This window comes from Anticarsia gemmatalis, chromosome 16 (genome assembly GCF_050436995.1).
Source record: "Anticarsia gemmatalis isolate Benzon Research Colony breed Stoneville strain chromosome 16, ilAntGemm2 primary, whole genome shotgun sequence".
NCBI classification, from domain to species: domain Eukaryota; kingdom Metazoa; phylum Arthropoda; class Insecta; order Lepidoptera; family Erebidae; genus Anticarsia; species Anticarsia gemmatalis.
Window position 1 is genome coordinate 7,208,745 of NC_134760.1, and position 17,645 is coordinate 7,226,389.

General features: G+C 36.2%; 1 protein-coding gene across 9 annotated transcripts in view; it reads right to left on the reverse strand.

The window, feature by feature from the left end:
• Window positions 1-3,604: 3,604 nt before the first annotated feature.
• The window catches only part of LOC142979590 (dual 3',5'-cyclic-AMP and -GMP phosphodiesterase 11-like), a 217,211-nt gene continuing 203,170 nt past the window's right edge, over window positions 3,605-17,645 (reverse strand). For 8 of the 9 annotated variants that reach the window (XM_076124611.1, XM_076124609.1, XM_076124607.1 and 5 more), the window contains 10 exons: window positions 14,071-14,229; window positions 12,862-12,996; window positions 9,527-9,676; window positions 8,949-8,999; window positions 8,092-8,346; window positions 7,621-7,730; window positions 7,084-7,272; window positions 6,449-6,677; window positions 6,075-6,158; window positions 3,605-5,990 (listed from right to left, as the gene is read on the reverse strand). In XM_076124611.1, coding sequence (XP_075980726.1) covers window positions 5,646-5,990; window positions 6,075-6,158; window positions 6,449-6,677; window positions 7,084-7,272; window positions 7,621-7,730; window positions 8,092-8,346; window positions 8,949-8,999; window positions 9,527-9,676; window positions 12,862-12,996; window positions 14,071-14,229 — 1,707 coding nt within the window. In that variant the 3' untranslated portion in view covers window positions 3,605-5,645. The remainder of the gene's footprint in view (window positions 5,991-6,074; window positions 6,159-6,448; window positions 6,678-7,083; window positions 7,273-7,620; window positions 7,731-8,091; window positions 8,347-8,948; window positions 9,000-9,526; window positions 9,677-12,861; window positions 12,997-14,070; window positions 14,230-17,645) is intronic. The other variant, XM_076124605.1, reaches the window with a different exon arrangement.

Consider the following 17,645-nt stretch of genomic DNA (forward strand, 5'->3'; position numbering starts at 1 on the left):
GAAAGCGGCTCCTAGCGTACATTTTTCTAAAAGGCTTCGTCCCGCGCATGCGTGAAAACTTGGAGGTTATCTACTCACCCTCTTCATTTTCTCATTGCGGGAACGAGACGGGTGTACGTTAGAGCAACATGCGCAGTGTTATTGATGAAAATTTTGGCGGGAAAACACGCCATCTGAGGTGATCCTTTGGACGCTCGTGATTGGCTGGATTCACTGCGTAGAGTGACATGCGTGTAATAAGGCAGTAAAAGGTTTGTTGATGTGACGAATTGGAAGTATAGAACTTAATTTTAGCTGAAAAATATCCTAGTATAATAACTTTTTGTGCTGTTTGGATAAGCGAAGGTCAACAATAATTGACTAAATTAAGTTTTGTCTACAATTTTCCGGTGGATGAAATTTGTGAAAAATTCTGATCAGATACAGAAATAATGTATAAATAAACATAAACTATATCGCGTGGTTGACTGCGTTTTATTGAAGTATCAAGATCAATCTGCAACTTGCATTTTTGTTTACTATATTTATGCCGTTTACCCTCTTATACGAGACTAACTTTGTAAATGGCAAAACGTGTAAGAAATACTCGCTGGTCGCAATGTTTCATACACATTTACATACTCCTCGGTGTATAACAGGCCTGATGTTGTAAAAAAATCTTTAAATCATTGTTTTATAATTTAGTTGTAAGAGCAGTAGGTATTCGCACAAAAGTCGACAACAGCTCATACACTGAGATTGTCAGGTTGATTGATGACTCGTAATCGCCACCGCATCGCAGTAACGACTGAGAGTGCGGAAATACTCATGTATGTTGCCAAGGCAGAACAAATATCTAATGACACCTCTACGCATGACCTATATGCATTGTTGATGTAGTAAAAGTAGCTTTACAAGTGAAAATGTAGTACCCTGCAACGATAGGAGTACCTCGTTCTAATTATAACTATTGAAGGTAGTTGCTAAATTATTACTTTAGGCGTTGCACTAATCAGAAACGTAGTAGCTCTCTTAGGACAGTTATAAACTTTAAGTCGAATCTAAAAAAGTGCCAGCCAGTTCAATTCCCTTAGCTGACTTTTGAGGATATAAGTGACAGTGTAACATGGAAAAAATAAACAATATATGTATATGGGTAAGTTAATTTATTAGTTGACCAAATCTCTGCGTATTTACTACATTCTTAGTTACTAAACATGCAATTTACTTATATGAAGTTAAATCTTTTTGACCACAATTTTCCGTAGGATAATATCAAAGAAACCTACGTTGATAAAACCCTAATTTTCCACTTAGTTAAGTGTAAAAGGGTTGCTAATTGTTGGTATTTGACGTTTGAAATGTGGGCGTATGTCCCGAACAGATTTATCTAACAAATTCTTGCTGTCAGCGTATTAATCATTTGGGTGCGAGGTGAACCATCACTAAAACGAAAATATAATTAGAAAACGACCTTTATAGGTGACCAGTGTACGTAGCTGTGACGTGTTTGAGTAAAACATACGTCATGTCTACGTCACCGTTATGTTAACGATATCAAAATGATCTATCTACCTTTATAACTAAACAGAATAATGCAACTTTTATCGCTAACCTAATTAATTAAAAACTACAGATGTAGTTCATAACATCCTCTGGGATAAAATCTAATACCAATTTAAACGTTCAATTCATCTAAGTATATCTTAAAGGCAATATAATATAGAAAACTAGCTGACCCGCGCACCTTCGCTTGCGTCACTTAAGGTAATCATAATTTTCCCCGTTTTTGTAACATTTTTCACTGTAACTCTGCTCCTATTGGTCGTAGCGTGATGATATATAGCCTATAGCCTTCCTCGATAAATGGGCTATCTAACACTGAAAGAATTCTTCAAATCGGACCTGTAGTTCCCGAGATTAGCGTGTTCAAACAAACAAACAAACAAACTCTTCAGCTTTATAATATTAATATAGATAGTCACAACGACTGTAACTAACTTTTTCGTTTTGGTTATTATTTTTGCATACCTAACACAATATCATGGCCCATCCATCCCAGCAGTGTATTGAACTACGTCCAATGCTATCTGTTTAATTTCGAAATTGTTTGTAGAGTTTTTTTCTTGGAATATTCTCAGTAGCAACAAAAAGTTATGAAAAGGCACTACAAAATTAAATTTTCAGTGTTCCCCATAAGTTGCTTAAATCAATTCTTCTCAGCGAAAGGAAAGCATGCGTTTTGTTTCAGATACCGATATATCCATAGAGCTTCAGTGCAGTAGAAAATTATATAGATAGTTTCGCTGACATTAAAATTTCTTCCCGAAATTTTTTCCCAATATCGAATGTTCGATTCGTCGCTAACCTGATAAATCTCTGTCGCGTCTAGACACATATTATTTCCTTTTTTCTGGTCCTTGAGACAGCAAATCCTACATCAGCGATTATAAAGGTATGTCGCCGAATACCTCAAATGGCGATGGCCTTCGATCAGGGGCTCCCAAACTTTTCTTAGTCCGGGATCACTTTTATATTATTCTTGTTAGCAGGGACCACTATGTAAGTATATTAAAAATAAAGTGTAATAAATCCTGAAAAAATTAAATTTTAAAATCATTCGCGGACCATATTTTGACTTCCACGGACCACAGGTTGGGAACCACTGTTCTAGATTTTAGGAGGAATTCTCCGACGATTCTTTTGGATGTCTTATTGTGTCTCTGCCATTGACCTCATGTTTAGACAAAGGAATCAACTATACTAAGTATGGTTAGAGCTGAATATCGTCGTGTTTTTTTTACTTGGATATCCATATTTGATGCAGACCGGCTGCTGACAATATTCAAGGGTATAATGGATCTGAACAATGCTTCCTGATAGTTTTAGGTATCAAAACAGTTTACCTAACACGTGAGTCCGCTTACATTTCATTGTTTGCTCGATAATGTAAATATAATATGATACTTGCGGTTGTTATGACTTCTCATAGTGTTTCTACTAGCTCGTATTGCAAATTGCAAAGGTAGGCAGCTATTTTTATAGGACAACGGATACCTATTAAGTCTCATTAAAATAAGTGTTGTAATGTTGCCATTGTGGTGTGATGTGGAATGCGGTGCGCTATTCCTCCACGTTGGTTCGATATGATTCCCAAAGTTATAAATAAATAAATATAAATGTAATCCATTACTGTCCCGATTTAAGACAAGGATCTCCTCCCGGAAAAAGAGAGAGGTTAGGCGTTAAGTCCATCACGCTGGCCAAGTGTGGGTCGCATGATTCCCAAACTTAAAAAAAGGTAGTTACATAAGCCTAAAACAATAACTATCACTAAAAACCTTCTTACCTACTGGCAACACAGCCTTCAACAATTGATAGAAACTTTAATTTTCCATCTAGTTCGTTATAGGTTTGTTCTAAAACTAAGAGAGGGACAAGAATACAGCAACGATATTGGAATTGACTAGAAGTAGACAAAAATACATATTCCTGATTGTCTACGGCATTACGGCATCTGGCGCCTCTGAGAATACGTAAAATTGTGAATAAAAAGTAGATACATGTATTTTAGAAGTCATGTGCTTGTTTTATAACTTACCTAAAGTTTCAAATAAAAAGCATATTATTTCAAAATTTGTTTAATCATAAATAAATAACATTTTTTGTTTGGAACAAAACAACCTCCATAATTATTCACACACCATACAACTCGTCATTTAGTGAATTACAATTATTAATTTTCTAATTACTTTCTAATAATACTTACAGCAATCTTAAAATTAATGTTGTACATAGTTTTATTACCACAATTAATTTGAGATTTTTTTTCATGTAAATATCTAATGCTTATAGAGAGAATTATTCCAATTACAAAATATTTTTTTTTACTTTTGTTATAAAGGAATTGGTCATAATTATGTATGAAAGAAGGGATTGATCCAAAATGTGATTAACAATTCGAAATTGTTTTGCTTCCAAATCTAAAGCGCGTTTATAATTTTCTTTAGATTGTTTCCATAGAGGTCATTTCTCAATCTTCCTTTTTCAACTTTGTACATTAGGATGTTATTTATTAATTTGCAATATTTTAAAACCACTAAAAAGTATAAAAACAAAATCCATGTAAGACATGATTATTAAAGTCAAATTTAATAAAAGACTAGAAGAACAACTACTATCGATTGTCCATTTTATCGAAAACTTGCAAAATATTGCAGTTTAATAAAACATGTGTAACAAAGTTAGCAGTTTTACAAATAAAAAAATCTTCATAATTATTCAAATCGAATGAATTTTGCAGGTAATTGACACATTAGCTATAAAACTTAGCGGACGACACAAACGATTGCAGACTATTACAAGTTCAAAATAATATTGGAATGGATCATTGGGTGCCGTAACTGTCTTGAAAAATTAATTAATGCGAGGCCACGATTCCTACAAGCAGACGAAATATAACCGAATGATGAATAATTAATAGAGAAAACCCGAATTTATAATAAGTACTTACCAAAATTACAACATGTTAGTATAGTATTTATAACATTCATTAATTATTTACAAAATTACGTTGTGCGACTCAAAGCACTACAGTTCATTCGAGTACAAACATGAAGACGACGAAGACCAATGAGAACATTGTTGGATAACGGTGTTCTAACTTCAGGTAAGTTCATTGGTCCAACGGTACTTAGTTGCTGACGACGCTACTATCTTTTTCAATGTAACTCGAAAGAACTACAGTCAACATACACAAACTGTCGTAAGTGTAAATGATACCGCACACTTACTTCAACATAGACCGATACATTATTAATACAAATCGTAATAATTTTATTTCCATTATGAAATACATAAGTATGAAGGAATTAATGACGAATCGAAATAATAATGATTTTAGTACAACAACTACATAAAAAAACTTTTTGGTATTTTGGTCATACAACTAGGTCACGACAGTTAGGCCCTGTTCATTACACTTATTACTGCGGTTAGCGTGGGTTAGAGTATTTTCATATTAGAAATATTTGTTTTTCTATGAGAAATTGAATATTTCGTATAGCTGTAAAATGTATCGTAAATGATACCAAAACTAGCGACACACGAAAAAAACTTCATGTAATACGTAGTAGGAATAGACGAATGAGGTAAATTAAAAACATTACATACCTACTTGTAAAATTTTTCTCTTATAGGTACTTAAAAATGTAAAGCTAAATAATGAAGTGTATAAAAATAGTGCGGCGATGATCATGACAACTTATCGAATAATTACGCCTTGCGTTTAGATAAATTTCAAATTCGACTAAATCATCTATTTACTAAACGAATATCACACAACAGTCAGTTGTAACTCGCCAAGTGCATATAATATAATAATTATATATCTCATGTATTCGTCCAACATTTCAAGCAGACCAATAGGAATATATATGATGCGAATATAAACAAATGGATAGACACGAACGATGAATAAATTCTTTCTAAAATGCAATACGACTTACGAATCGAGTGTAATTTCAAATGTTAGTTGTGCTAGATACTTGAAACTTAAAAAGTATCTTAACGCTAGCATCCTAATTGGACGATTTGGCTTCTCTATTGGCCTTTGAAACGTGGCACTTGACACGCCGCTTCACTTTATCACAATGTCATAGTCAAGTTTAGTAGTCATTGAGTTGACAGAACTTGTTGGGGTCCCGCATCGTGAGGACGTTGTTGCAGAGTAGGCCTACGACGGGGTTCTCGAGGTTCTCGTACTTCGAGTTGGTCTCTGACGAGAGGCTGACTGCTCCACTGCTGTCTCCCTCGTAGGTATTCTCTGTGTCGTCGACGTTCTGTGAGCTGATGCTCGATTTGTCGGTCTTCTCCGGCAGTTCTTTGTCGAGAGAGTACTCGATCTTGTCGCCGCCGTTCTTGTCGTTGTCGGAGAGCTCGATCCAGTGGCCGCGGTTGGACTTCACCCTGTCCAGCATGGGCTGGAGTGTTGGGGAGAGCACTGCGAATGCCTGGAATTGTTACGAGCACTTAATTATGATATTCTGTTGAAGTTATTATAAAAAAAAGGAAAGCCTGGTTGTGATAATATATACCTCGTATATCGGCAGACAGATGGTGTCAATGAACTTGACTTGCATGGCCGGAAGTTCGTCTTCCTTATCCCTGTTCATTATATCCTGCAATGACATAAACAGAAGATGTTAATTTAAAAGCAATTTCGAGATATGACTAATATTCTTTTAAATATCAATCAAGATTCACATTACATAGTAGTAAGCTTAGAACAATACTTTTACAGCTTTAAAAAACGACAAAAGCCCGTTTTGAGCTATGTTGTTATTATTTTAAGACTGTAAACACCAATCTGTCTTATAGTAAAATATATCAGAATTCCCTAGCCTCTGGCTACCCCTATTGGAAGAAGGCATGATTTATTGTATGTACATATGTATGAGAGAAGACTTACAATAGGCGTCAGATTGAGGTTCTGCCTCTCGAGGTCTCCCTGGCGGAAGAACTCGCCTGCGACGAGCGCGGCCACGCGGCGCTCGACGGGCCAGGGCTTGGTGATGGCGGCGAGGTCGCAGGCCGTCATGAGCATGGCGCGCAGCAGCCCGCGCCGCTCCGCGCACTCGCCCCACGCCACCGACACCGCGCGCTCCGTGCTCACCAGCTCGATGAACGCCTTGCGCTTGCTACACATACAAATAGTATCATCAATACAATGTAAACTGAAACTTTTAGAGCCAGATTAAATTAATACCGCTATTAATGCATAAAGAAAAGACTCCGCATTGAATATACAAGAAATTAAGCCATATATCAAATCATTGGAGAAGCAAATATCTAATTCCAGTCTATTTTAACCAGGGTTTATAGTAAACCCTTGTTAGCATTAGAAAATGCATTTAATTTGAGTTTTCTTGCACAACTGATTTCGCGAGAAATAGGCTTATATTCGAAAGTCTTGCATTTGATTGCCCTTTTTTTATTTTAAAAAAATATTCTATGAGGAGGTACTTTAAGAAGATATGTGACATTATCTGCACTAATTTACTTAACAAGTTCCAAAGGGACCTTTAAAATTGTAGATAATTTTACCTGAAATAAACAGCCAAGTCGGTGGACAGGATAGCGTCTTCGAGCACTTTGACGACCTTCTCGTAGTCGTCTGATGATAGGTTGAGCAGGATCTGGTTCCCGGGCGAGTTGAGGATCATCAGGCACTGGTCGAAGTGGTGATGTTCCATCGTCGATGTCGAATACAACTGTGCCAAAGGTGATGATGCCCTGCAAAATAGTGGTGAAATAGATTACAGATTGTGCTATATACCGCGCAAGAGGTCTCGGGTTCGAATCCCTGGTCGAGCCAAAAAGACTTGTCTGAGTTTCAGGTAGTTGAGGTTGTAGACCTCCGTGCCTCGGAGAGCATGGAAAGCTGTCAGTCTTGTGCCTGACCTCTCTCCGGTCATGTCGGTTAAGAGAGTGTACCTGTATTGTACACACACTTGGCCATTATAAACAAAGTCCTGCACAGTTGGCTGGACTGAATAAAATTTGCCGCCGTAGCCGAAATTGGCCAGGACGACGATAATTAACTAGTAATGTTAAAAATATGTGCGACTTAAAGTAACTCACTTGATTTGAAACGAGTTATTGGTCCCCCGGTGATCAAGGTCGTGGCACAGACACCCGATGATGAGAGCCAAACATTCCAGCTCTCCAAATATCTTCCACCACTGCGTCTCCTGAAACAAGGCCACACAATACTAAAATAATAGCTCAGTTATTTCCCTAACTGACTCTTTCATACTCTATGTATGCCGTTTAGGGGCTAATTTTCGATTTCATCTATCTTCGTTCTAAATGTCATTAATATTGGTTCAGGAGTTTAACATAAAAATGTCATATTTATTGTAGCGTCGGTGTGTAAATATCCATGAACCGTTATATTTTCAGTCTTTGTTCTGGTGTGGTAGGGAAGACTAAGGAACTCTTATCCCAGCATCAATAAGAAATATGAACTCCAGTAGCTTTAAAACTAGGTAATGACGTACATTGATTGCTAAAAGTATCGATCATCTTTTATATTCGCAGGTCAATACTCACCGTCAATATCGCAAACATCATTTGCGCGACGTTGAACGCGTGCCTCCAATTATGGTACGTTACATTGCGGTAATTCTTCTTGACGCTGAGAAGCCACCTGCACAGCACGCTGTAATCTATATGGAACCGCTCCACAAAGTCGAGGTCGAGGAACATACGTAGACACGCGCGGAGTGTATCGTCATCTGATAGATCGATGTCGTCGAACGCTAGCTCGTGGAGATTGAAGTGAGCTGATGAAGGTATCCTTAACGTCTGCAAATGGAAAATGTAGTATTAGTTAGAGTTTTCTTTAAATTTGTATCTATTTTGAGGAGTTGGGTCGTTAAAAATGGTTCGATAAATAACTGCCACCTTAATAAACTATTGGAAGGATAAGTTTCTAGGCTCATTATAAAGATTAACTTCAATTTCTCAGCAAGACTTGCGACAAGTAGGCAGCAAGGCTTTGATAAGTCAACGTGTATTTGTCGAAATATTGATGAGTACTAACTTAGTATATTGGTTTCAAATTTATAGCAAACTTAGTAAGCTTCTATTATAATAACATGATTATACTACCGAAACACTAAACAAGGAACATTATTTGCTTCTGATCAAAACATAATCAGTATAATCAAGTAAGGCAACAAACACGCTAACAGAAACATGTTGATCTCATTACAATGCTTGTTAATTATAGACGAACTACTCCCAATATTTAGCTTGAGAAGCAAGCTTTGGCTCTGCAGCGATACTTACAAGATAGAACAACAAACTACATTTACAATCCAATTTGATCTTTACGACGTAGGTTTAAAGTTGAAATTTGTTTGTGTATAATAATAGTGCATAATGCTCATTTGTGGAGAACTCACCCGTAACCGCTGAGCGTCGTCTAATGATGCAGACGCGTGGTAACTTAGTACCTGCAATGGTATAAACAGCGTCGTTAATGTTAAATGGTACGAAATAATTGTAATTGTTATATTAATGGAATCTGCTTGTTTATTACAACAATTATGTTTATTGTAATTGTCTTCAAAATTAAACAAAATGAACGTGGAACGTTTTATTAATCGATTTGTTTTATTCTCAGTATAATTTTGCTCTCAAAAGCGCGATTTTTATTGTCGCTACTTTCGAGTATCGAGAATTTGACATTTAAAATGTACTTATAATTGATTTCTTCGGCACCCACTTGAGGCGCTGATCAGGTTTTTATACATCATTGGTAAATTTAAAAAAAATGCTCTACTGGATACAACACAATGAACGAAAATAGTGACGAAATTAATAGTATCGCCGATGTATCAATGGGTCGATTTGTATTAACTAGACCAATTACAATTTTTGTGTATCAACTTTTAAATTCTAAACATTGCCCTAAAACCTTTGTATATTTTCTTTTCCTAAGTAAAGCTTTCTTACGCTTTTAGATTAGGTATGTACTTACGTCTAAAGTAACGCTCTGCTTAGCCATCGCCGTGATAGCTTTCTCGTACATGTGCGTGTTGTGGATGCCCATACCGCAGAATATCGCGAACGCCTCCACGAAGTTCTCGTCGTTTTTCGTGAACAGAAGCTCGTCGAATTTGTTTACTAGCTGAAATGTTTAAAAACAAGAATTTAACAACATATCATAACATAACTGCACGTTTGGAGCAGTGGTTAAAGTGGTCACCTCGTCGCAATAACCGTAGAGCCACGTGTGGCCGGTTCGAATCTTACCCGGGACAAATATTTGTGTGATGAGCACGAGTATCTGTTCTGAGCCTGGTTGTTAATTTATCTATATAAGTATTTATTTAGAAGTATATAAGTATTTATAAGTCCAATAGTATTTATTTATTTTTTATCTATTCTGATTCATTCAGCCCAGTTCTACCTAATCTTGAGCCTTTTTTACAATAAAACATTAGTTTAGGCAAAATATTCTTTTAGCAGTTCCACTTAACACATATCGATCGGAATCGGCAGCGGATTGTATACAGACCTTTTTAGCAAAATAGTTGAAAATGTATAATCGTGCCATCATTATTAAATACGTATATCGGCTCAATTGGCAAACTGACAAAACTTAACCTAACTTAGGCCCTTCTCCCATTACGATACTTGTAGGGTACGATACTCGAGTATAATACTAGTTGGATACATGTTCGCTACCCGATGCTCGCATATTATGCAACTTAAAAGTTACTAAATTCATCATTTGTGCAAACTCGTTTTTTGTAGACTGACGTTATGTCGAGCGACTCCAGTGACGATGAAGCTCTTGCAGTTTTTTTGTTCTCAATTTCTCACAGTTTCTATAGCACCTAGGAGCTGTGAGGAACTGAGGAACTACCTATATTATCAAATGTTAGATTCTGTCAAACTTGAAACGTGGTGGAACTATATAGTTCCGCGAACATGTTTCCTGAACATAGTTCCAATTAGGAAATTAATGATTCAATGTTCAATCCGCTCCCGAACATGTAGCGCATGTCTACGCGAGACGCGACGCACAAGCGACCAACACGGCGGGTATCGCGAGACTAGTCGCGAACGCGTAGAATACCAGTATCGTAATGTGAGAGTCTCCATACAAATGTATGTGAGATACTTCGTGGCGACTAGTCTCCGAGACTAGAGTCGCGCGGGCGTATCGTAATGGGAGAAGGGCTTTAGTTTTATAACTGACCCAATGTTTGTGCCAAATATTTGGTGTTTTATACTACTTTATGATAGGCACTTTTAAAGTCATAGATTTTCACGCAAACAGTTGCTACAAAAACGAAGTTTAATTTCAAATGTTATGAAATTCTAGTACCGCCGTGTTTTATAAACTAACTTTGCACATTTCCAGTGGATTCCAGCAATTTTCATTAGTGCCGGTGGCCGAGACACTTGGCTATACATATTTTAATGTTATCAAATTAATATCATGCAGAAAGTATAATTACGAAAGTTTTGTTTGCAATTCATGTATATTTTTCATTTCCATGCCGTGTCCCTAGACCGTGTTGGAATAAACTTTGTTACTGGCTTATATTTTTCAACTTCGCTCTATTAATCTTCGTAAGCAATATAAAATTCTGAAGAGAATGTGCTGTAATTAAAAATTAAAAGTTTTCGACTTCGTATTTTTTTTATCTGTTCGAATCTGTTCGTTCTGTTGGGCGCTACGTTACGACTCTCTAAGCAGATATAATTTGGTTCATCAGCAAACTTTCATTAACAAAGCGTTGTATTAAGAAAATTAAAAAAAAAAAAAAAACTTGGACTTTCGTTGATGTCACCCCCGAGATGTCACGAGTGGCTACAAGAGGCTAATTTGTTCTAAATAACCTCCGCATTCATTTTTTCAAACAACTTTCAAACTTAACTATTTGGGTGAATTTAAACTGTAACCCAGGCTGTGCACGTCTTACTTTTTCAGCAATACACAATATTGATCTTTTAACAACCCTATGCTTTATTAGTATATAATGAAGAATATGCTTTTAGTTTAAACTTCAAAACAATAAAATAATAAGTAAGTATGTCAGTGAGAAAGTCTTTCATGAAAAGAACTATATAACCCTTACAAAAGTAAGGAAATCGGACGATTATCCATTACCATCACACGTAAAAAACATACTTATTAAATCTCTGTCCTAAAAGTTCAACGACAGAATAAGTTGCCAAACTAATTGGGTTTTCTTTAGGTGATAAACAGAAACGAACAGGAATGTAAAGAGATTGAAAGTTTACGTCCTACAGAAAAAATATCGAATAAATCTTCTTAAAGGATTAGTTCGTTTCGAAAAAACGCTTGTTTGTTGAATAGAAGGAACAATCCGACTGCAGGTAATTCATTTCGGCTGAACTGGAAAAAATTTTCGCTGTCGCAATGCGCAAAATTTTAATGTGTTTCTAGAGATTACATTAACTTGGTGGACAATAAACAGGATTTTTATCATCCGCATGCGTATTCAGAAGTCCATTTTGTTTTGTTTCGTCGTTCACCGTTGTAGCTCTCAATGCTACTATTTTCCGGAAACTGTGTCTCAAAATGATAGTTGGGGAAGAAAACTCGCTACATTTTCCTATAAACATTGTATGGAAATTGCACATATCGGCGTCGTCAATATGCCAATATGGTGAATGGAATTATTCCGGGAAACTTTGCTCAGACCCGTTTTTCTATTGCATCTTTTGATAACATGACGCTGTATGAATTCGGTTTGCGGGGTTCTATTATTTATCATAGAAATTACTCCTTCATTATTCAATTTGTCATATGGAGCATTCTGGAGCTCTTGAATTTGACGTCGATTAACATTAATCGTACAGAGCTTGTACGACACAACCAGTCAAGTAAAACATATTTCGGTCTACGTCAGACCCAGAATTCTACACCGGAATCCGTGTTTGTGTACAAAATTTAAACACGGTTAATTAGCAAAATCCAGAGCGGTACGCGTAGGCTTTGTCTCACTATTATTCCAATATACACGTATTCCGTTTTATAGTGTCGCATACGACCGCAATGCGCTACTGTTTTTATAACAATTGTTACTTTACTTTTTTGCATTTTTCGTTAATTCTACGTGACCAACTTGTTATAACGGCGCGTTTGTAGCATAACTCCGTTCAGTTTATGGGATGGTATGGCTATTTTTATGAACATAATTACCATATTTTTTAAAATTTGCCTAGCTCCGTAGATAATTAAACCAATAATAAACTTTCTCTGGAAACTTCAAAAGTAATTTCAAGAGTTCTGCCGTTAAACAGCAAAAAGGTGGTGTAAAATTTCCAGCTTACCTGAATGACGCCGATAATCCTCCCCTCTGAATTCTTAATGGCCATGCAAAGTATTGTGTTGTGTTTAAATCCGGTGCCTTCGTCGACTGACGGATCAAACCGGGGATCTAAATAGGCATCCGCGATGTTCACCGTCTGAAAATAAACAGAAAATGTTATTTCTAGTAACAGCCGTAGAACGAAACGGTAATGTTGGCATACACTATCACTTAACCTTTTTTATACTTAAACTGAATAGGGTGACGGTAAAATCTGTTGAAGTTCAATGTGCGGACAATTTTAATGAATTGAAAAACACTTAAGGACAACTCAAAATTGCTGCATATCTACAAGTTGATTATGAATTCCCCCGGATGGTGGTTTAACTTTTAAACGCGGCAAAAAACTAGTCTTTGTTCTTGCTTTGGATAAAAGAGAATCAAGATTACGTTCAACTGCAATTAAGAGACCAGGTAGTTTCGTTGCGAACTAACTTGGACTTACTTTTAACTAAAATTAAAGGGGAAAACTCCATTTAGTTTTTGCGTGAAGCTTTTCGCTGGCTACGTGATTACAAGCAAATTACTAACCGAAGTTACGGTATCATTTATATTAAAGTGCTTTACCAAAATTTTAAACACCAGTATGCAAAAGCAACACACAATCTTCATTTATTTTTAGTATTAAAAGCTCAAAAAATAGGGGTTTTTTTTATTTTTATTTTGCTGTTTCGTGACCAATTTATTATGCTGCATGCAGTGTACTTAACAATGGCTATTCTCAATATTATTTCAGTCGTGCTTCAGTGTTATCGGAGTTATTAAGCTGAGCTCGCTCCGTGAGCTAACAATCGTGTGAAGTTTGTAGAGGCCGTCAACTGAAGAGCACTAGGCATTTCGCCTTTGCAACGGCAAAGTGAAATAGTCTCAAACTAAAATAAGCGCGAATTTTAAACTGTTTGAAACTCTCTATTTCGTTACTCAAGTACGGTAGTACTTTTTAAAACAGCGTAAAAATCTTAATCGTGTAGATCGCATGTACTATATTAGCACAAAGTAAGTGTCGTTTAATGTTAGTCTAGAACGAGTTCTTTTTATAATTTTTTCAGGATAGCATAATCGTAGCGTAATAAGCACGAAAAGTGACAGATTGTGGCTTTACATAAAGACAATTATATACAACTACCTTTAAAAGATATATAATGTAATGAATATCCAAACATGTACATACCTCGCCGGTGGTAGCGACGTATCCCGTGATGCCGATGTTGATTGGGAACCGACTCTCGTAGGGAGATGTCCTGGGCGTGCCCAGGTCCGTGTCATCTCCCGCCTCCAGATCAAACACCCGAGAGAAACTGCCTTTAGACGCCTCGTGTACTAGCAGTACCTAGAAATTGACAAAATGTAGATACATTTAGTATAAATTTGAATATAACACCATACCTTATAATAAAATAAGGCCGTTAGTCTAGTTAAAAGACCAGGGGGGGCTATCACGTATCTCAGTTGTCAAACATTTGAAAGCCACTATGCTGTACATTGTTTTCTCCCTTAGATTATAGTGATGAACACGTTGTGTCAAAGCAGCAATGTACTGAAAAGTGACCATCAATTTGACGTACACTAGCTGTCAACTGAGATACGTGATAAGCCCGCATGTCCATATATCGCCATTTACATAATTCGAAAGAAGAAAAATAAAGTATTTTTTTCAAAATCAAAGCTTACTAGCAAGGTAATGTTGTTCTTATAACTAGGTTAATTTAAATAAACAACGATTACAGAACGGATTGGAGTCGTGCTATGATATGCAGATTAAATATCGCACTCCTCTCTCTCTGTTCCTTTATTTAAATGTAAATTAAGTTTACATAATTTGGAACTTGCAAACTATGAACTCAACAAACTGCAACGCGAGAAGAATTTAAAACGGACCTCAAATTCTCTTGTTATACAATTTGCGTCCAAATTGCTTAAATTTTGGCTCTAATTTAAATACAACAGTAAAATAATGTAATGCTTCAACTAGTTTGATAAGGATATGTTTACGTTCATTTAACTTTGTAGTCATAGCATTTGATAGAGATTGCACCCGAACACGTTGAGCGGTCTTAAGATTAGAACAGTTCTTACAAACAGACAGAGATAGGGACTTCCTTCTCAGTGTGATTCGTCGCGGACGTACGAAGACGGCCCGAGGGTATTGTACCAATAAAACATTAAAGTGTCTGGCTCTGACCGGAGCCCGCCCGGTACGCACGCCGCGTAGAAATAGTCACACAAATGCAATAAGAACACCGTTCCTACGAACGTTCTCAGCACAGCCGACCATATTATGTGTTATTACTTCTATAACTGACCATTAATGCTATACGATATTTTTACGAGCTGTACGACTACTCAATGCTCAGCATTTAATGTCATCGGAGAATCTAGAAACATAAAATATTTGCAAAAAATACAGACACCATTTTAATAGCTGCGTTGATCGACGCGATAGTCTTTGAAGTTTATAGATGAGGATAAATATTTTAATTGGCCTTTGCCGACGGGCACAAAGTAACCAAACGATATTAAACTTCAATATTGTCTTGTAAACAGCGGTAATTGGTGGTCCAAAACAAAATTCATTTCGGCCAAGTTTACATTGGCGGATCGTCCGATTTAAAATTATTTTTGGGACTCGATTTGAATGCTAATTTTATTGTAGACTATATTGAGAGAGATTGACTACATAAATACACTGGGTTAAGTGCACCTGGTCCAATATACATAATCATTTCATTCAATTGCGCTATTATGTCGTGAAGTCTACTGGTTTACAAGGAGTACGCACTACTCTGTATCCGGGTAATCCAACAACGTTTTGTGTACAGTAGATTGTTCTGGCTTAGTAGTGCTAATTAAAGTCTTTATTTAAATAGTATACTCCTGTCTCGACATCAGCTTGCGTTTTATAATTTTAATTAAGTAAATGAAACGACAACAATGAGTGGGCAATTATCTACCTGCATGTAAAATGGAGGAGACTTTTAAACACTATAATTTTATGATGATCTTTTACACTATGATTTAAACATTTTATTAGGTAGGTACTACCTACTAGGTTTTAAATCAAAAGTTAAAGTTACCGTGCCATTTCCTCTGGGTATCATGAAATTCATTTTCAAATACAACTAGCAACATATAATAAGAGTCTAGTTGTACTTTGTGACATTAACACATTCATTTTACATCCAGATAGTCCCCGGAGAGACACGCAATGTGTATTTACTACGCAAAAGGAAAAATTTTACACAAGGAGAAGCAGACAAAAACACTAACAACGTAACCATTAAACTAATATCAAACAAACTATACCTAGACGTCTGAGAACATTATTTTCATCGAGGCGAAATTTCCAACGCCTTAGACGCGTTGAGTTCTTTCCGAACAACAAGCCAAACTTCCATTAAAGGACTGCGGCGTTATTTCTGCACATTGTTCCTTCATAATTGAGTTTTCTTTGGAAACGATCCAATAAAGTACAGCCCGAGGGATGGTAGGTGACGCGCAATATGGACGGGCGAACGTCATCGGCGATGACCGAGCAATATAAGTAATCTGTCGCTAAGTAAACAATACGGTTATCTCTTTTACCTAATCAGTTCGTGTTCAGTGTAGTGCTACTTAGGAACACGAGACAGTATTCATATGGAATATAAATTTTCCCATAATTTACATCTATGTAACTGTACCTACTTCAGTTTAGTAATCAGTTACTTGCAGCAAAGCAAATACCGATATTTCATTCAAAATTTCACTTACGTCATCAGATTTTTTTATTAACCCCTTACTATTCATCAGATAACATTGAATTATTTTAAACATATTAATATCGTAATGTAAAGCTCGTAGCAACCGTTGGAATATTAAAATACCTAAAGACTTTTTACCTAAAGAGAACTTCCCAGTAAAAAATATTGAAATATTGGTAGTGAGCGGACCATAAAGTACAATTAGATAACGGTCTAAATATCACAAAAATTATAATAACTAAAAGAAATTGATTTCCAAGTAGTCGATTCGAAGTCTATCAAGTGATCCTTCGTTTCATTGAAGCAACCGCAAAACGTGTTGTAAACGCGTCGTATAAACTTGATACTTGTCTAAAACCTTTTCATAGTATTCCCGAGGGTGAAGATTTTGTTGGCAAGCTTATCGCTTTCCATTCTCATTAGGGTTCATGACACGCTTTTATCTTGATACTGCGGTCCAACCCAACTCCGGTTTAACTTTATTTATCCAAGAGGTTATTTGGTACGCAATTACGGCGGAGTGTTTATGTGCGGATTAATTTTTGTACGTCTGTTATCGTTGTTCCTGTCACTGTTATGCCGAGTTGGATAAACGAAAAAGTAATTCTGAAAATTGAATTTTTCTTTTGTTATAGTGTGAGTCTTCATTTAGTATGTTTCTAAGTTATATATCACCACTTATCGTTCCAAAACATTCGCGTTAGTATATCAAATCTAAATAAAAATATAATTAAAGGTATATGAACGATCAGTTTTCCACTGCCAATAATACTAAAACACTTATGAACGAAAAAATATTTTTGTCATAAAATAACTAATTTATTAACACAACATTAAACTAAAAAGCTTCGAATCTCGTGGGCAAAGAATTGTTTTTACACTTATTGAAAAAATAAAAGTCATGTAATAAAAACGAAAGTTAGAAGAGTTTTTCTAATACTCTATGCCATTTGGGGCTATCATTATTTGAGTGATGATATCAATCGATCACAGCTTATAAGACAAG